Source organism: Stegodyphus dumicola, chromosome X2 (genome assembly GCF_044657685.1).
Source record: "Stegodyphus dumicola isolate Sdum_Otavi_A_Nest chromosome X2, ASM4465768v1".
In the NCBI taxonomy this organism is placed as follows: domain Eukaryota; kingdom Metazoa; phylum Arthropoda; class Arachnida; order Araneae; family Eresidae; genus Stegodyphus; species Stegodyphus dumicola.
Genome location: NC_140781.1, coordinates 125,115,538 through 125,138,794, shown reverse-complemented (window position 1 = coordinate 125,138,794; position 23,257 = coordinate 125,115,538). Strand labels below are relative to the sequence as shown.

The window sequence follows — 23,257 nt, the reverse complement described above, 5'->3', positions numbered from 1 at the left end:
ATCTAAATTGAATTCTAAACCAGAGTTCCTGCAGTGTTAATTAGGAAACCTCTACCTTATTTGAAAGGAATTTAGGTATTTAAAAAGAATATATCCAATAATAGCTCTGGTGCAGAATTGGGTGCCTCTTCAATTAGCAACAAATTTTGTTCAATTTTCGCGATGAAACCCCATTTCTGATTACCATGATAGTTTAAATTTTGTTTTAGCTTCCTGATTATTTTTGAAGTGAAAATAGATCAACATGGACAAAGTTAAGACAGTGCACAATGCATAGTTTCTGCAATTCTCTAATTTTTTAAAGTGAAAATAGGTTGATGTGTACATGGACACCGAGTTTGTGCAATTCTTTGACTTTTTATTTTGGTTTTGTGTACCAGACATCTTGAAATTGTGCCTTCTTGGCATCAAAAAAGAATCGCCCATAAAAAAGGGGTACCCAATAGCCTTATCTCCAATAATTTATCATATATTAATTACCAAAATTAAAAAACTTTGCATTTAATTTTAGTAACAGAATAAAAAATTAAGGGCCTTTGAAGAGGGATACAAGCTTTAATGAGTGAAAAGTAGGGCAAATGCTATCTGCACCATGTAATTACTTCAAGCAAATGAAATGAGATCACATGCAGGCAGCATACTCTTGGAACAAAACCATTAAGTAAAATATTTTCAAAGTTAAAACTTTATTGAAATAAAAAAATAATTTATTGTATTTACAGCTGAATTATTGCCATGTGATACAAGAGAAGGGCTGACATAAATAAGTTCTGACAATAAATCCAGAAAATACTACATTTTCAAAATGCAAAAATACATCAATTTTCTAATATTCTTAATAAGATCAACAAATACCATGGTTTAAAAATTATTTTCCCTTTTAACTTACTTGAATGAATGAAAATGCTAATTCCTCATTTTATATGAAAAATAAATTAACTATGACCTGTTATGCTTTAAAAATATTCTTTTTAGTAAATAAAAACAAAACTTTTATGTGTAATGTTAAACCTGGTTTTAAAAAACTGAACACACTCATTAAAAAAATGAGTAAGCATGTTAAAAATAACAAAATATAATTCACGCATTTTCCCCTTTAATGACTTATAAAGACTATGTTAAGCTATTTCTGATTCCATATAGATAATTTTCCATCACAGAAGATAAGATTTTCTGAGGGCAAAGGAAGTTCCTGTTCACAACCTGGACGATTTGGAGGAAATGAAATATTTCGCCCACTATCCAAGATGACAGGCTTGAAAAAGAAATTTGAATACGCATTATGATTCCATTACATATAATATACAAACAATGATATTACCAAAAGCAATATACAAGAAATATTTCTAATAATAAAGGAATTTATTAATAAGCATGAATTAAAAATGCATTGTGTTGAAAATAGAGAAATGCTTGAATATACATATAACAATAGCCATTTAAAACAAAATTAGGCACTATAACAATTAAAACATATTTTTCACTAACAACTTAAAGCATTAAATACATTTTACATGCTACAGAAAAATGCATGCCTAGGTAAATGTGACAGATTGGAGTGGTTTATTGCATAGACAGAAGGAAGAAACTTTGAGGCAAATGTAGCCGTAGACTTTGCACATTTTACTACTGGATAAAAGAAATGAGATGCATATTTAGATTCACACATCACTGTGAGTGCAATATGCATCCCACAATTTTGAAAGCTTAGCACATCTTCAGACAATGGATGAAACAGAATTGAGTCATTACATATTAGCAAGCAAATGTGGAAGTTCAACACATTCAGAAGAAAGCTTGGGAGAGTGTCAAAAAGTTTTGGCTCTCAAAAAGCTTTTATTTCAATTGAAATCTTATTCACTGATTTGTAAGAATGTACCTGCACTGCAGCATTATGCAAGATTGAATGTATGTTATAAATTAATCTGAAATGATGCAGTTCATATATTGTAAGCAGTTACTTTTGGACAGAAATAGGAAATACCCAAATTAAAATGAAGACTATAAAGGGCTATTGCCCATTAAGATCAGACGTTTAGATATTTTTTATCGTAAACAAACACAAGCAAAATTATTCAAATAACCAAATTCAGACTCATACAGGTTATTAACAATATTAAAAATTATCAACATTTTATTTCATGAAAAAGGCAATAATTAATTTTAAATTGTCAATGAGTACAGGTAAAAGGAGAGAGGTACTTTCTTCTTGTATCAGTTATTAAATGTCGAATATTTAAATTATTTTGTGAACAAAATTATTTCTTCAGTGGAAAATTAATGGCAGAGATACCCACATCTAACATCTCTGCCATTAATTAAGGAACAGCCATATAAAAAATCAAAACAGTAATATACAAATTAAAATCTAAATCAGCTTCTGCTGAAATGTCAAAAATAAAGCTTACAACTTTAGGGCTGTTCTTAAAATGCTTTTGATCCATATCACCTTGCTGACATTGAAGGCAAACAGCAGATTCTTTCACACCTATACCATTAAATGTCTTTAAATTGCCATGCCTAGTGATTAACACAAGCAAACCCACAGTTCTACTCAAGAAACTGGAGATATGCTTATTTGGCCAAAATTTTGGGAAAAACCTTTAGAAAAAGTGTATATTTGAGGTTTGATAGCTTACATTACCATTCCATATTTGATCAATACCATAATATTACATACCACTCAAAAGAAAATTTAATCATTTAAATTATTTCTTCTCATTTTATTTTATCATGCATCAAAGTTTATCCAGTTATTTGAATTCTATTAAAAGTTATAGTCAAATAATCAGAAAAAATGTCATAAATGAAGTTTCCGAATTCATCTTTTTTAAGTATGAAAATGAATAAAAATATGTTCTAACATGCATATATATAGATAATTAATTTTGAGGGCTTCTGAAAACTATAAGAACACTGTCATATTGTTCTACTTTAATTGCTGTGTTGGTTGAAGTCAAAACTACTCTTATCCCTCTGAAAATGGACATTCTTATACATTAAAAAAGGATAATAAATACAATTAAGAATGTTAACTCTTCATCCTTTTATATACCTAAGACATGCATAAATGCAGTATTTAAAATTCTCGAGTACGGCCTATTTAATGAACAGAACCATAAAAGATGCTACTAATATAGTTATTTAATTCTAAAGCTTTTATTCTAGTTCTTTAAAGCATTCTTCAAATATCAAATGCCTAAGCTACATATGCAAAATGACTAAAATACACAAAATTCTTTCTGTTCATTTATATCTAGAATAAATGCAAGAAATGCATGCTCACAAACCAAATGAATATATAAGCCATTCATATAAAGGCCTTAAAACAGCATATACATTTATGATAGTTTCCAAAAGTCTACATACCTGATATTCTGAAATGAATTCTAAAACCTGAAGGCATAATTTCCGGTTTGAGGTAATTAAGTTCTTGAGGCTGTAATATGATACATGAAATAAAATTAAGCATACACAGGCATACACTAGAATAAATCTGGACAGGATAAAACAGCAAATAAAATATCTCACAGAATAGTAAAAGCTGTAATAGGAATAGAATAATAAACACAGTTGAGCTCTATATACTGAATTTTCATATGTATGAGTTTCCCTCTGTTTTTTAAGCACTGTAAAAGTGAAATGTGTTATTTTTATTACATATAACTAATCAAAATATTTCCAATTTTCCCAAATACCAATTTTTAAGAGTCTCCCCCTTCCCTCAAACCTTTTACTGGGCTCTTCTGTAAAATGTGAAAATAGCAATCGCTGATAATATCTTTCATTCCATCACAGATAGCAGTCCAATCTTGGGTCCTATGAACAGGTCCTGACTTCCATACAGTTCCAATGAATCTTCCTGTCCCTGCAATTTTCTCTTTGCTCACCTCTTTGCAGAGTTTACTTTCCAACCCTACTCTTTAAGGACGACTTGCAAGAAATTTTGTTTAGCACATACCAGTCAGACAATGACAATGAAGCTGCTCAGTGGGATTATACAAGTAATTTTAATAATGTCCAACTATACTATAAAATATTACACCATCCTTCTAAAATTGAAGCCATAAATTAAGCAGACAGTAAAAAGTTAAATTAGGAAAAAACAGGTATTCTAATAAAACTATGGTATTAAATAACAAAGAGGATATGAAATGAAAGAAATTGCAATTTTGATGATAATGAAAATTATAATTTTCTAAAGAAAGAGTTGAAATTGCTTCTAAAGCTAATTCTGAGATTATGTGAAAACTGAGCAGCACAACTGCACATGAACTCAAAAACTGCTGCAAAACCTGACAAATGAAATCTAACACTAACATGACGAGATTCTGAATCATTAACAAAAGGAATCAAGGGACAAATAACAGAAAGTTAAGCAAAGTTAACTCCAAGCCAAGCAATCACTGAAATTTAGGAAAACCTTAAAAGATTTTTCCAAATTTAGATATGTAAAAGTTGCAACATAAGATGAAGTAGAAAAGTGGCCAAACTGACTTACATCACAAAAAAGATAAATAATTGACATATATCTTCAAATATATATCAAAATAATGAGTTTTCTTTTGTTAACTTTTCTACCTTTTTATTAAATATTTTTTTAATTATAATAGTTTGCATTCCTTTTAAAAATGCTTCATCTCACTTTAAATTATGTACAATTCAAATTTATAGCACATGCCATTTAATGTGATCATTTCGATAATCTTATCACATGGATGAAGTAGCACCTGTTTGTATACAAAAACATGGAAAATACATTGCTTATTGTGATCAACAGTTCCGTTAACATGCTCAAAATTGCTCTCAGGTATTTTCTTTATAAACTTTTGAAGAGTTCATTGAATACTACCTTTCTTTTCTTGATAACAATTTCAATAATATGCTGAGTCTTTCTCAATTACCCTATGCATTTGAGATATATGTTCTTTATTGGGATCACACTCTTCGATGACAGTAAAAAATTTGCCAAGCTGCATGAAGGCTCCATTCATACTTTTTAATTGTCAAAGTGCGGACGTTTTTATCAGCTGCTTCTTCCTCACTTCGATTGTTACAGAAAAATTTTTTAAACTGAAGTGAATTCAGATAAGTTCAAAACTGATTTAAAAAAAAATTGTCAAGTGACAGAAATGCCCATTAAAAAATTAAGTCAGCAAACAGCTTCAGTCAATCATTTCAAATCACTCACTCACACAGACACAATTAATTCTTTTTAATATCTTCTTTTCATTAAGATGATGATGAATTTGACACAAATGGACTCTTAATAACATGTAATTCCTCCATTCTAAATTATTCAACATTGCTAAAGAATGAACTGATATCATTTTTAAGTATGACATAGGTTAAGTCTATAGCCAAATTTCAGTGGAAAAAAAATTATACATAAAACAATTATTTAAAATAATTTAAACAATATTTAAGCCATCCAGCATTATTTCCAGGCAAATTAACAAAGCATATACGACTACTCTGTGGTTCATCTTTTTATTTTTATATTTCTCTTTCCATGCAAAATAATCAAAAATTTGCACCAATATTGGGCCATAATTTTATTATTACTTTTACAAGTCATTTGCATGCCTAGATACATTAAATAGTTACTACAAAAAGAGAAAATATGTAACAATTTTAATGAAGGCAGTTAAGGATAATTTCATGGGTCAATCTAGTAATTAATAATTAACGAGATGAAGAAAGAAAATGAAATATTTTAAGCTTTGCCAAATAGTAATGCACTAACATGTGGATGATAAAAAATATATTACTTTGGTCACTGGCAATACATTTCTCTTAAATCGCTGAGTGTGCTGATTAAATATGAAAGACAAATAAATATCTTATGCTTTGCCAAGTAACAATACATCACTTTTAAAGTGCTAAGTTTCTTAATCAAGAATTCTTTACCTTCACACAAAACAGGAAATAATAATAATAATAATAATAATAATAATAATAATAATAATAAAAATTCAATATTTAGGCTTTAAGGGACTATGTATGTTCAAATCTGGTGGCTATAGTTACAACCATTTTTCCACATATCACATACATACGTAAAGATTGCTTTTTATTTAAAAACAGTGATAAACATCTTGCTTCATTTATGTTGGGTAATTAAGAACACTGAAGGAAAATAAAGATGCACTGTTGTCGTTGTAGCTAATCTCACTTGTCTGACCTAATCAGAACAAGCCCACAAATTTTATTACGGCAAGAAGTATATGATTATGTCTGCTGTTGGCATCAACCTTAAGCACCATAGAGATGACTGTACAAGTTTGCTAAGTTCTGCTCCAATTTTGAGAGTGTACCCAGGGGACAGGTTTGAGGGTCTTCCACCTCTTTTTCCCTCCCACCAAACCACATGAAAGAACTTTCAGCTCAGCATATATTTGGAATGCCCGTGTGCCCAAAGGAATTACAGGTGGCTCTCGACTTTTATACATAATCGGTTCTTGAAAATCCTGAATGTTGAATTTTTCAGAAGTAAAAGGATGTAAAAAATATGCACCAAAAACTGTTCTTTAAAATATTTATTTATTCAATAAGTATAAAATGAAGTTAAAGAGCCATGTTAAGTGGTTTCAGGTATTTTCTTTATAAACTTGTCAAGAGTCAGTTGAACACCACCTTTTTTTCCTCTTCTTGACAAAGATGTCTATAATATGCTGTGTCTTTCTCAGTCACCCTACATACCTGAGATATGTGTTCTCCATTGGGATCACATTCTTCCATGATAGACAAAAATTGGTCAAGATGCATGAAGGCTTCATGCATATTTTTAATTGTTAAAGTCATCAGCTTCTTCTTCCTCATTTATATTGTATGTTTCATAGTTGCACAATTAATATTTGCTTGACAGACGTACTGAGTGAGTTTCAATCAAACTGCTCATTAACATTTTCACTGTTGACATACAAGCTTAATTCATTTATAAGGTATTTCTCCCGCCTTCCTACTGTGCCTTCATGTTGGTTCTGCACGCTGGGCCGGTATTTCAGAGGTCTGTGGTTCGATTCCTGGCAAAGGCGATTGCTCATTTTTCATTTTGCCTGCTTCCAAAAAAATACCTGTCTTTACAGTGGCGCTCAAACTAAAAGGGTGATGGATGAGGATTCTCCACACCCAGGATTTTGTTATTGGGTCCCCTAAAAACCCCAGTCTCTCTTTAAAAGGGGGAGTATATAAGGTATTTCTCCCGCCTTCCTAGCGTGCCTTCGTGGTGTAGTGGTTCCGCACACTGGGCCGGTATTCCAGAGATCCGTGGTTCGATTCCCGGCGAAGGCGACTGCTCATTTTTCATCTTGCCTGCTTCCAAAAAAATACCTAATGTCTCTACACATTCATTCGGCTAACTATTTCATCCGCTATAGTTCCCAGTGTTTCAAAATTTATAAAATAATTGCTTCGGGGGGCTTTTATTGTTGACTCTTATTTCAACCCACAGGTCTCCAATATTGTTTATTGTGCTCTATATATTATAGTTCTCCCCATAATCTGTTAATGTTGGTCCATCTTCTCAGTCACTTACTTTGGTCATTTACTCTCCTCATATAATATCATTTAAATATAGCTGTTACTGTTTGACCCATAGGCTGTATGAGGCAGGTAATACTGGGAGGAAGAAACACAACATTGATTTCCAGGTATAAACTCAGCAGAGATTTTGAGTGTCCTGGAGCATTGTCTAAGATAAATAATGCTTTAAATTGTAAATTGTTATTTTTACAATATTTCTTAACTGTCAGCATGAAATGAATAGTGAACCAACCTTTAAATATTAATGCAGTAGCCCAGGAATTTTTATTTGATTACTATATGGAAGAAATTTTTATCTTTCTTTTTCAAAGCTCTGATATTTTCTGCTTGGTAAACTAACAATGGCTTCAATTTTAAATCACCAGTGAAGTTTCTACCAAGAAGCAATGTCAATCAGTTTTTGGAAGCTTTATGTCCAAGAACAACTAGTGTTTCCCTTCGTTAAAATTGTTCAATTAAGCATTCCCTCCCAAAAATAAACTAGTCTTATCTATATTGAATATTTGACTAGAAGAATATTCTCCATGTACAATAATTCTGGAAAAGGAAAAAATAAATTCTCTCATAGCATCTTTATCTGCATAAGCTGATTCTCCACTGGATTTAGTATTATGCAAAGAATATCTCATTTTAAATTTGTCGAACAAGCCGTTATTTGCTTGAAACACCATGTTTGAATTTGCATTTAATCTAGCCTTCCAATCTTCATGCAAACAAAGAGTCTTAGCTTGAATAATAAAAAAACTCTGAGGGACATTATTTTGATCATAAATCCACGATGACAAAGATCTTTTCATTTCCTCCGTCACTCTGCCGTGTCTTTTGGAAACAATTTTTAAAGATATTTTTCCACAATTCTGAACATATTCTTTAATTCACTCTTATTTTTGAAAACTGAACATTACATAGATCTGTTTATATCATACAAATGTCCAGTTGAAGAAAGAGATTCACCGTTTCCAGAATGTTTAGTTATTTCCATCTTTGTCTTGATTGTATGAAATTTATGAAGCCTTAATTTCTTTTAGTTCATATAAAGACTGCAGTTTTTCATGAAATATTTAAACATAAAGAAATAAAATAGCAAAATGCACAACACATTGATACATGCCCTAATGAAAGACAAACTGTTTTAACCCCTTGCTCAGAATAACACAGTAGTAATTATGATTCTGAGAAGTCCTCTACTGTAGGAACTAATGAATGTTTGTGACCTATGTTACCTCACCCCTACCCTCATCATGGCTCAAACACCTGGCGCTGATGAGAGTAAGGGGGAAGAAAACTAGATGGAACGAGTGAGCCAAAAGCGGTTGGACGCACAAGCAAATTTTTTCATCATCAACAAAAAATCTTTAAAAATGCATGAAATAGCAAATCGTACAAAGGTAGAATGTGCAAAAGTGGAGGGTCACCTGTATACATTTACAATATCTATGTCTTCTCTAAGATTCAAACCCAGACACCTCAGAACAGTAGTCAAGAGTCAATAACCACTATCCCAATAGGCAGCCATATAAAGATATATTTACACGATCATTTTTCAAATTATATATGAAAATTATACCTGGATTTGCTGCAGAGTTGCTCATAAAGCAATGTTTCACAAACTTGTGAATTTAACTGTCCATCAAATAATGGAATCCCAAAAGAGCAATCTAAAAGCACCCACTCCTTTTCTTCCTGTAATGGAATAGATTTGGCTTCAAAAGAACCATCACCTTTACCAGTATGTGTAAATCGACTTTGATAGCAGACTTTACTTTCACTTGCTCTTGCACTTAATGCAGTAAAATTAGAGTATGAATTCAAATCAATATCTGAGTGTCCTTTCAGTTTCTGAAGGGCATTTCCATGAAATTTATTAAATGGTGCACTTGTACTAGATTTCATCATAGTTATATAACCACAGTTATGCTTAAGATCCATTTCCTGAGCAAGAATTTTGACTGCATAGTGATCAGTGAGTAACATTTCTGTTGTGCTGAGATCTAAGGAAAGGAACTTAATATTAATACACAATCTACACTTTTTAATAACATAGTATTAGAATAGTTTTATTAATAAACTTTGCCAAAGAATGAAAATGAATTTACAGAAGCTGCATAAGTTAAATAAATATATATATATAATACCTGTATTACAACTATAATAAATTGCTTATATGGGCTTTGTTAATTTGAACTTTTAAAATGACAATAAACTGAATTTTTAGATTATTAAAAAAAAACTTCCTATTACTAAAAATTGCAAGAATTAATTTACTGATACCCATTTTCTGGCAAGTATTTGACTGACAGTTTGTCAATCTTTCTTGACTGACAGTTTGTCAAACTTTCTTGATTAACAGTTTGTCAATCAAATTCTTATTAGTCGAGAAAAGAAAGCTTCATTCACATTTTCTCCATCTAACAGCACTCATCTACTACTGATTTGCTGTACAAGTAAAAAGGGAACATAAAGATGCAGTTGATCATATCTCTTCAACAAAAAATCTAGTATTTCTTAAAATATCATAAATGATATACAAGGTTATGTGTCCCATCTGGTGCTCAAAGGGATTTGTCTGCAATAATCTATTCTTTAAGTTTGCAAGCAGAGATTTGTTTTTGTGATTTGAAGGATCTATAGTTGCGGTCTCAAAAGACTGGAGGATCATTATTGTAACTGCTTAATCACAAAGCGAAAAAACTAAAGTACAGAAAGGAATCGAGAAACGGAGTGATATCTCTAAAGAATATGGAATGCCTCCTAGCAGTTAACTAATGATTAAAAGTAAAATCATAGGCAAGATATAAGAAGGCAGGGCAAACAGGAAACGAAAAAGGGAAGTTATCCTGAATATGGGAAATGGTTTAAGAATCACAGTATATCTTTAAGCAAATCAGTGGTGGTTTAGGTGAAGGGTAAGGCACGAAATAAAAAAATACTGAAAGCTTAAGGGGGTTTAATGGTTTTAAACCTAGAATATGTCGAGGAATAATTTTAATTTACATAATTATTTCAAATACGTTATTTCAAAAAAGTTGAATTAGTGGGCAATTAACTAATTATTACTTTAAGTTTATGATCTGTATTCTGGAATGAAGTTGTAAAATATTTTTTGATACATTTTTTACGGCATGTGAGAAACAAAACACATAAAAAAGAAAAATATGTTTCCACATGCTCAAATTTAGCAGGTTATGGTTTCAGATGATTTAATTGAAAGAATTTAAATCATTTAAAAAACTATTCATGAAGAATTATGTTAATCTGAATTGTACTAAAATAAGTAAAATGATACTAAATGAAAATTATAGTAACTCTATTAAGAAGGTAAAATTTTAACAAACATGTATACAAAAAGCAAATTTAGAGTTAAAAAAATTAAAAAAATGTGCAAACATATAAAAGATTTAAATTTCGAACTAATCTGCAATATCATTTAAATTAAGATAGCATAAGTAAATCAAGTGCAAAACCAAACCATGAAAATAAATTCATCAATTTAGCAAATTTAAAATTAATCTAAAAAATTTTTTTAAAATGCATAAGTGAATGACCATTGAGCAGGCAGGAGACAGACTTATCAAGGGGAAGTTGCCTCCAAACCTAACTCTTCAATCATTCAATTTGTGTTTCGTCATTCATGCAAGCAAGGGTAAAAGTCAAAACCAAAAGTAAATACATAGTGAAGAATGTCCAAAAAGAAATACCAATAAAGTGGTACCTTGAGAAATTAGCAATTAAAAATTAAAGGTCTAAAAGGAAAATGCCAATAATTAAGTACTTTGAGAAATAAGCAATGTAAAATCTAGTATTAAATTTAATTTTCCAGAAAAATTAATTTAGAAACCAATGCATTTTAAAAACCCTTGTCTACAGAAACCTCCCTGACACAAATATGCATATCAATCAAAAAGAAAATAAAAAGGAACTGGACATAATTTATATTAACTAATAAGAAACTAAAAAGAACTAATTCGTAATTTATAAAAAAACAAATATATACTAAAAATATATAATTACATATCTAGAAAATACTTACCGTATTTGACGGCATATAAGACGCACCCTTATTTAGACGGCCACACACAAGGGAAAAAGTTTCAATAGCATGGTTTCTTTTAGTTCTCACGTTTCATAAAAGGCAAATAAACAATTATTGAATGCAACTACCTTCACGTGTAAGACGCAGGTACCTTTTTTGAGACGAAATTCAGGAAAAAAAGTGCATCTTATATGTCGTCAAATACGGTAAATACTACATAACAAATACTTAAAATCAAGTAAATAGTAAGTTTTAATTCTAACTTACCTACCATATTAGCATTGGGGTCTGCAAAAGTATTTCTAAAGTGATGTAAGTGTATTCTGCAAATTATATAGATGGCGCTTATGTAAATAAAGTTGAGTGACAAGCTGCTATCTTTGTTTATTAAAAATTTTGTAAACATTAATATTAAAATATTTAAATAAAATCTAGAAAAAATCAAAGAAATTCTAAAAGTATGTAATTCAAGTTTTAATTTTAACTGACCAACTATTTATGGTAGGGAGTTTAGTAGCTGAGCCAATCAAGAGATGCAAGTTTGTTCTGCAAATATCATAAAACGAGTACTCTAATTGAAGTAGAGTTAAGTGGTTATTGTGAATTAATAAATGTAAACTTGTTTGTAATGTTAAATGTGTGTTCTGTTGTAAAATTGTGTAAATAATGCAAATAATAACGTTAAGTGAAAAAAAATTTTTTTGTGAAAATTGCAAATTAAAAAGTAATCAAGTAAAACTGAAATCTTTAAAAATTTTTAAAAATGTTTTAAAGTAAAATGTCTTAAGAAATTCCCTAAATTTTTTCAAGTAAAATTTAAATTTTGAAATGAAATCCTTAAAAAAATTTTTATTTATTAAATTTAAAGAAAGAAAATGTAAGTTAACAAAGAAAATTCCCAGAAATTTCCTAGAAACTTCCCAAAAATTCCTTAAAAAATGTTTATTAAAAGCTAAATTTAAAGAAAAACAATTATTGAAAGTTTTAATAAACTTGATTCCAACTGATATATCAAAACTTCACTAAATACTGGCTAAAGTATGGAAAATTAGAAGAAGAAGATTAAAATCTTCAGTCAATTCGGGCTATAATTGAGACTTTTGAAAAGAGTTGGCCCTTTATTAGTAAAAGGAAAGAATCCAGTATTGATTAAATATACATATTTACAAATTTATTTACAATAAAAATTTACAAGATAATTCCTTTACTCTTTTTTTATCCTCCATTACCCTCCAGCAAAGGTTTAAGGTAATGTTATCATACCATAAAGAGCTAAAAATTATAAAGTAAAGTTAATGCCTGCCTTTTTAATATATAAATTAATAAATTTTGGTGGTACTTGGTTATCAACTTGAACATTAATTAGCTTTATTATTTCTTCCTTTAAATCTTCTATTTCAGTACGTATATTTTTTATTCTGATTATTTGGTTATGAAATGTGTTTTTTTATTACTATTCTAGAGATATTAGAGTTCCAATTAATTAGCTTAATAGTATGAAAATGGAAATTCCTTCTTTTATCATATAATTTAATTTTGCTATATTTAATAATTAGCAGGTCTAGGTATTCAATAGTATCTTGATTCGTATTCGTTTTATTAAGTGTTAAACTATTTGGGTAAATTTTGAGCAATTCAAAATTTAAAATTAAAAATTTATTTACATTATTAATTTAAATTTTAAAAACTATTAAACGTGTGTTAAACAATTAGGTGTTAAACTATTTGGGTAAATTTTGAAAAATTTACCCAAAAATTTACCCAAATCGTTTAACGCTTAATAGAACGAATACAAATCAAGATACTATTGAATACCTAGACCTGCTAATTATTAAACACAGCAAAATTAAATTATATGATAAAAGAAGGAATTTCCATTTTCATACTATTAAGCTAATTAAGTGGAACTCTAATATCTCTAGAAAAGTAATAGAAAACATGTTTCATAACTAAATAATCAGAATAAAAAATATATGTACTGAAATAGAAGATTAATGTTCAAGTTGATAACCAAGTACAACCAAAATTTATTAATTTATATATTAAAAAGGCAGACATTAACTTTACTTTATAATTTTTAGCTCTTTATGGTATGATAACATTACCTTAAACCTTAGCTGGAGGGTAATGGAGGATAAAAAAGAGTAAAGGAATATCTTGTAAATTTTTATTGTAAATAAATTCGTAAATATGTATATTTAATCAATACTGGATTCTTTCCTTTTACTAATAAAGGGCCAACTCTTTTCAAAAGTCTCAATTATAGCCCGAATTGACTGAGGATTTTAATCATCTTCTTTTAATTTTCCATACTTTATCCAGTATTTAGTAAGTTTTGATATACCAGTTGGAATCAAGTTTACTAAAACTTTCAATAATTTCTTTCTATAAATTTAGCTTTTAATAAACACTTTTTATGGAATTTTTGGGAAATTTCTGATTTCTTTGTTTTAAATTTAATAAATAAAAATTTTTTTAAGGATTTCATTTCAAAATTTAAATTTTACTTGAAAAAATTTAGGGAATTTCTTAAGACGTTTTATTTTAAAACATTTTAAAAAATTTTAAAACATTTCATATTTACTTAATTATTTTTTAATTATTACTTTTTAATTTGCAATTTTCACAAAAAAATAATTTTCTCACTTAACGTTATTATTTGCAACAGAACACACATTTAACATTACAAACAAGTTTACATTTATTAATTCACAATAACCACTTAACTCTACTTTACTTCAATTAGAGTACTCTTTTTATGATATTTGCAGAACAAACTTACATCTCTTGATTGGCTCAGCTACTAAACTCCCTACCATAAATAGTTGGTCAGTTAAAATTAAAACTTGAACTACATACTTTTAGAATTTCTTTGATTTTTTCTAGATTTTATTTAAATATTTTAATATTAATGTTTACAAAATTTTTAATAAACAAAGATAGCAGCTTGTCACTCAACTTTATTTACATAAGCGCCATCTATATAATTTGCAGAATACACTTACATCACTTTAGAAATACTTTTGCAGACCCCAAAGCTAATATGGTAGGTAAGTTAGAATTAAAACTTACTATTTACTTGCTTTTAAGTATTTGTTATGTAGTATTTTCTAGATATGTAATTACAGTCAAAAGTCGTTAATTCGGACACCCATAATCCGGAGCTTAAAGCTACAAACTTTCTGCGCATGCGTTGCGTTAACACATAGGCATTTACGTGTGTGCGTAAGACCTTTACGGCTGCGAATATGCGTGTGCGCATAATACGTTTACGCATGCGTGTTTAATGTATAACAGACGGTATAAGCTAAGCTAAAATTATCTAATTCAGTTAATGTTGCAGACTGCGCTGTTCCTTAATCTTCGAATTGAATCCGGCTTATTATTTTTCGCAGACTGTTAGAGCAATTTCATAAATGTAAGCTTGAACTTTCGATTATGTCAAATAGAATTTCCGATATATAATTACTAATATGTAAAGGATCTACAAAACGAAAGTATGTTTCGAAGTCCATTAAACAGAAAGTGGAATTGCTGCAAAAAAATGGATAAAGCCATATCCTTTGATTATCTAATCATTCCGAAATATGTTTATCAATTTCACGCTGCTCTGCGGGAGGAGGGAAACAACACAACGCGCAATGAATTGGAAGTTGATCTGTCAGCACTATCCTTTTCTTCAGGGCAGATGTTTTTAATTTATTTGGGTTATAATTCCTTACTAAATGTAGTATTTCATCTCGATGTACTCAGTCCTTGATATGATTTAAATCAAGTTCCTCGTCATTATAATTCGCTTCCAATAGTGAAGAAAGTGACGCAGAGGTTATTGAAAACGAAAAAATTTCGATTGACAAATTAGTTGGTATTCTCGACTCAGCAATTATAACACTTGAACAGCGGAACTTTGTAACTAAACAAGAAATTATGTCTGTTTAATAGAATTAAAGAGAAAGTATTATCACATGAAACGAAGCAACTTAAACAACTTACATTGAAAGAAATGTTTAATAAAGTAAACAAATAAATATTAAGTTTTTTTTTTTTTTTTTTTTGTAAATTTTGATACCCTTTAGATCATAATTGTTCTTTATTTCATAAATTACGGTTTCGTATTTTTAATTTTATAATTTCTGTATGCCATCTTACCAGATTTAAACTGATGATCTATAATCCGGAATCGCCGAAGTCCCGACGAGTCCGGATTAACGACTTTTGACTGTATATCTTTTAGTATATATTTGTTTTTTTTTTTTTTTTTTTTTTTTTTTTTTTTTTTTTATAAATTATGAATTAGTTCTTTTTAGTTTCTTATTGGTTAATATAAATTACTCCAGTTCCTTTTTATTTTCTTTTTGACTGATATGTAGATTCGTGTCGGGGAGGTTTCTGTAGACAAGGGTTTCTAAATTAATTTTTCTGGAAAATTTAATTTAAAAAAAAAATTTAATTTAATACTAGACTTTACATTGCTTATTTCTCAAAATACTTCATTACTGGTATTTTCCTTTTAGACCTTTAAATTTTAATTGCTAATTTCTCAAGGTACCACTTTATTGGTATTTCTTTTTGGACATTCTTCACTATGTATTTAATTTTGGTTTTGACTTTTACCCTTGCCTGCATGAATGACGAAACACGAATTGAATGATTGAAGAGTTATGTTTGGAGGCAACTTCACCTTGATACGTCTGTCTCCTGCCTGCTCAGCAGTCATTCACTTTTGCATTTAAAAAAAAAAAATTTAGATTAATTTTAATTTGCTAAATTGGTGAATTTATTTTCATGGTTTGGTTTTGCCCTTGATTTACTTATGCTATCTGAATTTAAATGATATTTTAGATTAATTCGAAATTTAAATCTTTTATATGTTTCTCCCTTTTTTTTAATTATTTTAACTCAAAATTTGCTTTTTTACGTATATACATGTTTCTTAAAATTTAAATTTCCTTCCTTGCAGCAATGGCGCAAAGAATTAATTAAATTTGTATTTAAATTCAATTTATTCTTAAGAAGGTAAAAGATATTACTTCATTTCAGGTACAAAAGTTTCAAATAATTTTAAGTCACTTGATTTGTGTAATATCGTAAAACAAAACGAAAACTTCAGTGATATGAAAGATGAACCTAAAAAATGAGAATGGTTTCAAAATATGCCACAGCTCAAAAATATATAATTTCTTCTATATGTAGTGGTTCAATGAAGTATCTGGCAAATTATACTAATTTTAAAGTACATTTATATGCACAAGTCTCTAGAATTTTCACATATCCAGAATTCAACATTTCCAAAGTAATACTGTTAAGTAGTAGCCACATATCAGGACAAAGATGTGGAATTTTCTGATTAATGAAATAAAATAAGAAGAAATGCTAAACAAAATAAAATAATAATAAAAAAAAAAAACTGAAGTGTTACTTTGCAGTGACAATGTTTCAATCATCAATCAATGAACCAAATGGTGAATATCTGTAGTTTGGCCTTTAAATCCAGTAAATGTTGCCATATTGGCTTCAAGTCACACACGATGGAATAATCTTACATGGTTGTGACTCGGAGGAAGGGAAAAATCTTTCTTCATGAGAAATAATTCTTTTTTAAAGATATATTAATAAAGAATATTTTCACTTTTCTACTTATCATCCTATTACATTTACACAGATGATCTAAAATCTGGAATGCCAAAGATCTGATGATTCTGGATCTCGGAGTTTGTACTGCATTAATACTTTGCCTCCAAAAATGGCAAAAGCAATAAATTTTGATATTGCAGACTGAATGCACGATCAAATTACATAGATTCAGCTGTTACACATCATCTATGAACACAAAATTTCCTGCTCTTGCCTACATTTTAAGTGTAATTGTTAACATCATAGATAACAAAGTAAAAGTAGGCTATGTGAATATGGCACAGCACATGAAGTCTATCAGGCTGAGGGTAGAAATACTTTCATGAAGAACATTCTAAAGGAAGCTGTCTCATATTTGTGAACAAATACGAGAAAACATAAGGAAAACCATACAAAGAATAAACAGCCATCTATTTGCTAGGAGGGTTCATGTCAAACTAGCAGTGTTCAACATTTTTTAACTACTTCGCCACTCCACTCCTTGGCCTGCATAAAATATGGAACTTTTATTTGCATAAGAGGACTTCTAATTATTAAACTCAAAAACTGTTCAGTGGAAAAACTGATTTCTTTACAAAAAAGAGTTGAATAAATATTATGAGAACTGTGCAAAATGCTGAAAGAGCCTATTGCAGTTTGACACAAAAAATATTTGCACAGTACAGGAAATTTTAAATGATACTCTGAACTATTTCTAAAACCATCTGCACATAGCTGCATAGCATATAGATTTCATTTCCATCTGTATACAGCGAAAGCCTTTTGGCCTCTCATTATGTATGGGCATCAGGGAAAATTTAAAGCTAGAATTTCAAATGTCTTCACAGAAAAGGCAGTGTTTCATTCATAAATAAAATTGGCCTAAATGATTCATGTACTCAGAATATATATTCATAAATGCAGAAAGCTAGCTTAAATTCAGTCACTCAGCTTCTGATTGTTCAGTAACGCCAACAAAAAAACTTAGTTCCAATAAAGTTTTTCTTTTCTCCCCCTTTTTTTCACATTATCTTGAAAATTGATGTCACGTCATACTATACACAGGAAAAAATTTCACAAGAAAATGTATCAGTTGTTATATGTGTTGCACAGTAGTATAAAAAATTAAAATCTTACAAATTCGCTCACTAGTTGATATTATTATACATAAAATAGCATATTATACACAAATGGCAACCAGATCAAGAACTGGAAAAAAATTCAAAATGAAGATGAACTGTAAGAATTTTATGAATATTAGTAATGCAATGAAAAAACATGGTTCACCAATGTATTGAACATAGATATTATTTTTTCAAAGTAACCATTTATTATTAAATCTGCTTTGGAGTTTCAACTTTCAGAATTGAAAATGCAGAGAATTAAAAATGATTAATATTTAACTTGAATATCATGACATATCACACATAATTTGGGGATTTTTTACTGTAATATATAATAGAATAATAAATAATGTCATAATATAGTATAAAGTAATAGATAATGTCAAAGTCCAGTTTTATTATTAGCATACATAACTATTATCTGAAAAGGAACCAATAATTCTGAAACTGTAAATGCTGGTAAAAGATTTCATATTCTAATATAATTTTAAAAAATCACTATGCCAGTTTTATTATGACTAAAAAATCACTTCTAACAAAGTACAAATTAGTACTTTTAAGTCAAAATATCATTTGAAACTTTTTACCTATTTAGGAACTATTTTTTCATTAAACTGTATCAAAGTTTATTCAGCAATATAATTATGAGTGCTTTGCACTCATTTCTTTTATTTAAAATTTTATTAAATCATTCAATGAAAAAAAATCAGAAAATTTTAAATGTAAGGGAAAGAAATTACATGTTTAAGCTTTATTAATGGAAATCTTTCACATTTATTTATTTCAACACCCAAGAAATTTTTGGTTAAAGATAGAAAATGAAGTTTATAAATGTTCTTAGAGACTGGAATTATGGGTTCAACATACAATAAACTGTGATTATTATTAAGCATCTATTTTTTTAAACTTACACAATCTTCATTATAATAAAAATTTCATTATAAACCAGACAGCTGGACCTCTCCTTTAAAAAAATTACTTAGAGAAAATTTTTAAATACCTTTATACTGTTCTTTTGTTGAATAAATAGGAAATGGAACATAGGAAAATTCTGCTGTAGTTCCTTGTCCCTAAGGAAAAAAATTTAAAAGATGCATGATAAATGGAACTCTCCAATTTTACTTGCAAGATTGTAATATAATATTAAAAAAGCTATATTTTTTTAACTACAGAAAAACTATCCCCTTTAAACATTATGCTTCTTGCTATAGGACTAAAAAATGCATTTAACTGATTTGGAAAGAAGCCCACAGACTTTGCATGAATGAGTTTGTATTATACATATATTTTGTAACATGTTACTATTTACCATTCAGGCAGATATATCAGAATAGATGGGAAAATGGTAATTAGGTTTGCCTTTTATTTTTTGCATGGGGGGAGGATGATTGGTTACTTTATGAAATATCTTTACTTTTACACAAGCTTATATACTTTTAAATGTCAGAGAAGTGACAGTATCATGAGATAAAAAAATACAGTCAAAAGTCGTTAATCCGGACTCGTCGGGACTTCGGCGATTCCGGATTATCGATTTTTCCGGATTATAGATCATCAGTTTAAATCTCGTAACATGGCATGCAGAAATTCTAAAATTAAAAATATGAAACCATAATTTATGAAATAAAGAACAATTATGATCTAAAGGGTATCAAAATTTGCAAAAAGAAAAAGCTTAATATTTATTTGTTTACTTTATTAAACATTTATTTCAATGTAAGTTGTTTAAGTTTTGCTTCGTTTCATGTGATAATACTTTCCCTTTAATTCTATAAACAGACATAATTTCTTGTTCAGTTACGAAGTTACGCTGTTCAAGTCCTATAATTGCTGTGTCGAGAACACCGACTAATTTGTCAATCGAAATTTTTTCGTTTTCAATAACCTCTGTTACTTTCTTCGCTATCGAAAGCGAATTATAATGACGAGGAACTTGTTTTAAATCATATCAAAGACGGAGCATATCGAGATGAAATACTACATTTGGTAAGGAATTATAAGCCAAATAAAATAAAAACATCTGCTCTGAAGATAAAGATAGTGTTGACAGATCAACTTCCAATTCATTACACGCCCGCCACCCGGCGATCCCCCCGCCGAGCAGCGTGAAATTGATAAACAGATTTCGGATTTCAAAACATACTTTCGCTTTAGATCCTTTACATATTAACAAATATATATCGGAAATTCTATTTGATATAATCGAAAGTTTAAGCTTACTTTTATAAAATTGCTCTTACAGTCTGCAAAAAATAATAAGCCGGATCCAATTCGAAAATTAAGGAACAACGCAATCATCAACATTAACTGAAATAGATAATTAGATAATTTTAGCTTATACGTCCATTATAATAAAACGCGCACGTGAAAACGTATTCTGCACTTGCGCAAACTCATATGCGCAGTCGTAAAGGGTCTTACGCGCACGCGTAAATGCCTATGCGCATGTGTCAACGCGGCGCATGCGCAGAAAGTTTTTAGTTTTGAGGTCCGGATTATAGATCATTCCGAATTATGGATGTCCAAATTAACGACTTTTGACTGTAATAATAAACAAGCATAAATTCATTGTATGGTCAGAATCTTATTAAAAGCATAAATCCAAAATTGTATATGAGCAAAGATGTCAAATGACCATTATCAAGTTTTATATAAGAGTTTTATATTTTCATGAAGGAGAAAAATTATCTTACTTGAACTAAAACTGGTGAATGGCAAAGAGCATCATTAAGAATAGGCAAAGCATTAGACATGGGAACAGTGCTGGGATCATGAGACCAGGTAGTTACAAGAAGTTTTTCATGGTCCTGAAAATTTCATACATTCTCACTACATGGAGATAAAACAACTCTTTACATATCAATAATTAAATTATTTTGAATTTCTAACTATGAGACACATATTTATTATTATGATACCAGATCAAGATTAAAACTCTGGAAATAACTCTTCATCCTTTTAGCTCATATTTCGCAGAAATGACACAGAGAAAAAAAATGACATGAATAAACTTAATATCCAAAATCACAGCAGCCACCTATAATATGCACAATATTTTAACAAATTTGAAGAAAGATTGGTAGAATTTGGTTACTTTATTATAAAGGCAAAGCTCTCCGAGATGACTTTTTTAAGGAAACTGCTAAATGATTTTATTATCAACTTTTTCTAACAAAAATAATAATTAGGGAAGGCAATAAAATTTTTAAGTACATACAGTCTGCAATTATATTCACGTTTCTGTTAAAATTTAATTAAATGGTAAATTTTTAGAAGATAATATTCAAGAGTACTTTTCACCCCTTTGAACATTACAAAATTCAAAAGTCATCACTTCTCTATGATACACAATATTCTACAGCAACATTATTAAAAAAAATTACCGGTTCCTCTCATAGTTGCATTCTTAAATGGCAGTTATTTTCAGCAATAACACAAAAGGTTAGATGACTTGCTTTGACTTTAAAGATCTTTTGAATGACATGCTTCATATATTTTTAGCAGAGGTTTGATTGTCTTAAAAGTAAACTTTCAACTAGAACTATTCACAATGTGAAGTAATTAAAGAACAAGATATACAACCTTAAAACTTTATGAAACAGATATAGCATACTATCTCGAACTTTATGTAAACAAAAAGGAATATACCTTAAAGGGTTTCCCCTTTCTTATTTTTTCCTTCTTTTTAAAATTTTCTCACTACACACACACACACACTCGGTGTTAAAGCTATACAGCTATACTTGTAACATTAGTAGCGACAGTTTGCATTTATAGAAATATCAGGTTAACAATCAGTGAGTGGATGTCCTTTATCCTTGAATTAATGCATATTTTTCATTACATTTCTTTCAATAGAGACATAATTTTCTCTATTGAAAGAAATGTAAAGAAATAAATTTATCATAGGAATGTTAAATATTTCAAAAGCATAAACACGGTTACCTCGAATACATTCATTCTCATAGAACCTGGAAGACTAAACGAACTGGAATTAGTTAAATGCAATTTTACACGAATGTTTTGCTTTTCAGAATCTCATTCTTTGTGCTAACAAGACTAATACTAAAGATTTCCACTGAACTAAAGAATTTAATCCATAAAAATGCCTTTTAAATTAATTTCATTATTGAATACTAAAAAAAAAGAGGATTTTTTTTTTTTCATTACCAAAACGTCTAGTTATCATTTTGACAGGTTAAATTCAAAATCACGAACATTATATATATTTAGCATACTTTTTTTTTTAAATAATGGTTCAATATTTTAGAACTAGTTCTCTTTAACAAACATTAAATTACTCAGTTATAACATTTTATGAGCATATGCAATGAAATCCAAAAAGACAATTTAAGTGAAACTGTTATTTATAATAAGAACTGTTGTTTTGTAATATAATTGCTGTTTATAATAATTAATAGCACTGTTGTTTACAATCTACTGTAAGTAAAAGAAAACATATTCATCAAATTATGCGGGAAAAATCAAATTTATAAATTACATTAATTTGAAACAAAATACATACAAATTTTACAATGTATACAAATTGTACAGTACTACTAAAAGATGCATTCAACTTATCTTTTTTCATTCATCACGTTCTAATAACTTATATATTTGCTTTCCCATACTACAGTCAATTCAAATTTTGTTACTTTACCACAATTTTTACAATTTCATCTCTTGCCTTTGCAGCATGTACACATAGCTCTGTTTTCATTGCTTTAACCAGTTTGGCACAGTACATAAAAATTTAATTTTGATTCCTGACCAGTCATATAATCCATTTCCATAGTCAGCACTGTCCAATTACTCACCAGTTGATTTTGCTAAGAGTCCGAAGTCATACACTGAATAGCCTTAATTGAAGATTATCTCTTATATACATTTAAAAGCTCATTTCTCAAAGATCCAGGTTCCTGATTCCTTCAGATTCACCAAA

General features: G+C 29.2%; 1 protein-coding gene across 2 annotated transcripts in view; it reads right to left on the bottom strand.

Annotated features, from left to right (window-relative positions):
• Nucleotides 1-662: 662 nt before the first annotated feature.
• The window catches only part of LOC118197094 (protein FAM91A1), a 169,635-nt gene continuing 147,040 nt past the window's right edge, over nt 663-23,257 (bottom strand). For both annotated transcript variants that reach the window (XM_085809656.1, XM_085809657.1), the window contains 5 exons: nt 21,009-21,122; nt 19,316-19,385; nt 9,113-9,536; nt 3,370-3,439; nt 663-1,255 (listed from right to left, as the gene is read on the bottom strand). In XM_085809656.1, coding sequence (XP_085665782.1) covers nt 1,124-1,255; nt 3,370-3,439; nt 9,113-9,536; nt 19,316-19,385; nt 21,009-21,122 — 810 coding nt within the window. In that variant the 3' untranslated portion in view covers nt 663-1,123. The remainder of the gene's footprint in view (nt 1,256-3,369; nt 3,440-9,112; nt 9,537-19,315; nt 19,386-21,008; nt 21,123-23,257) is intronic.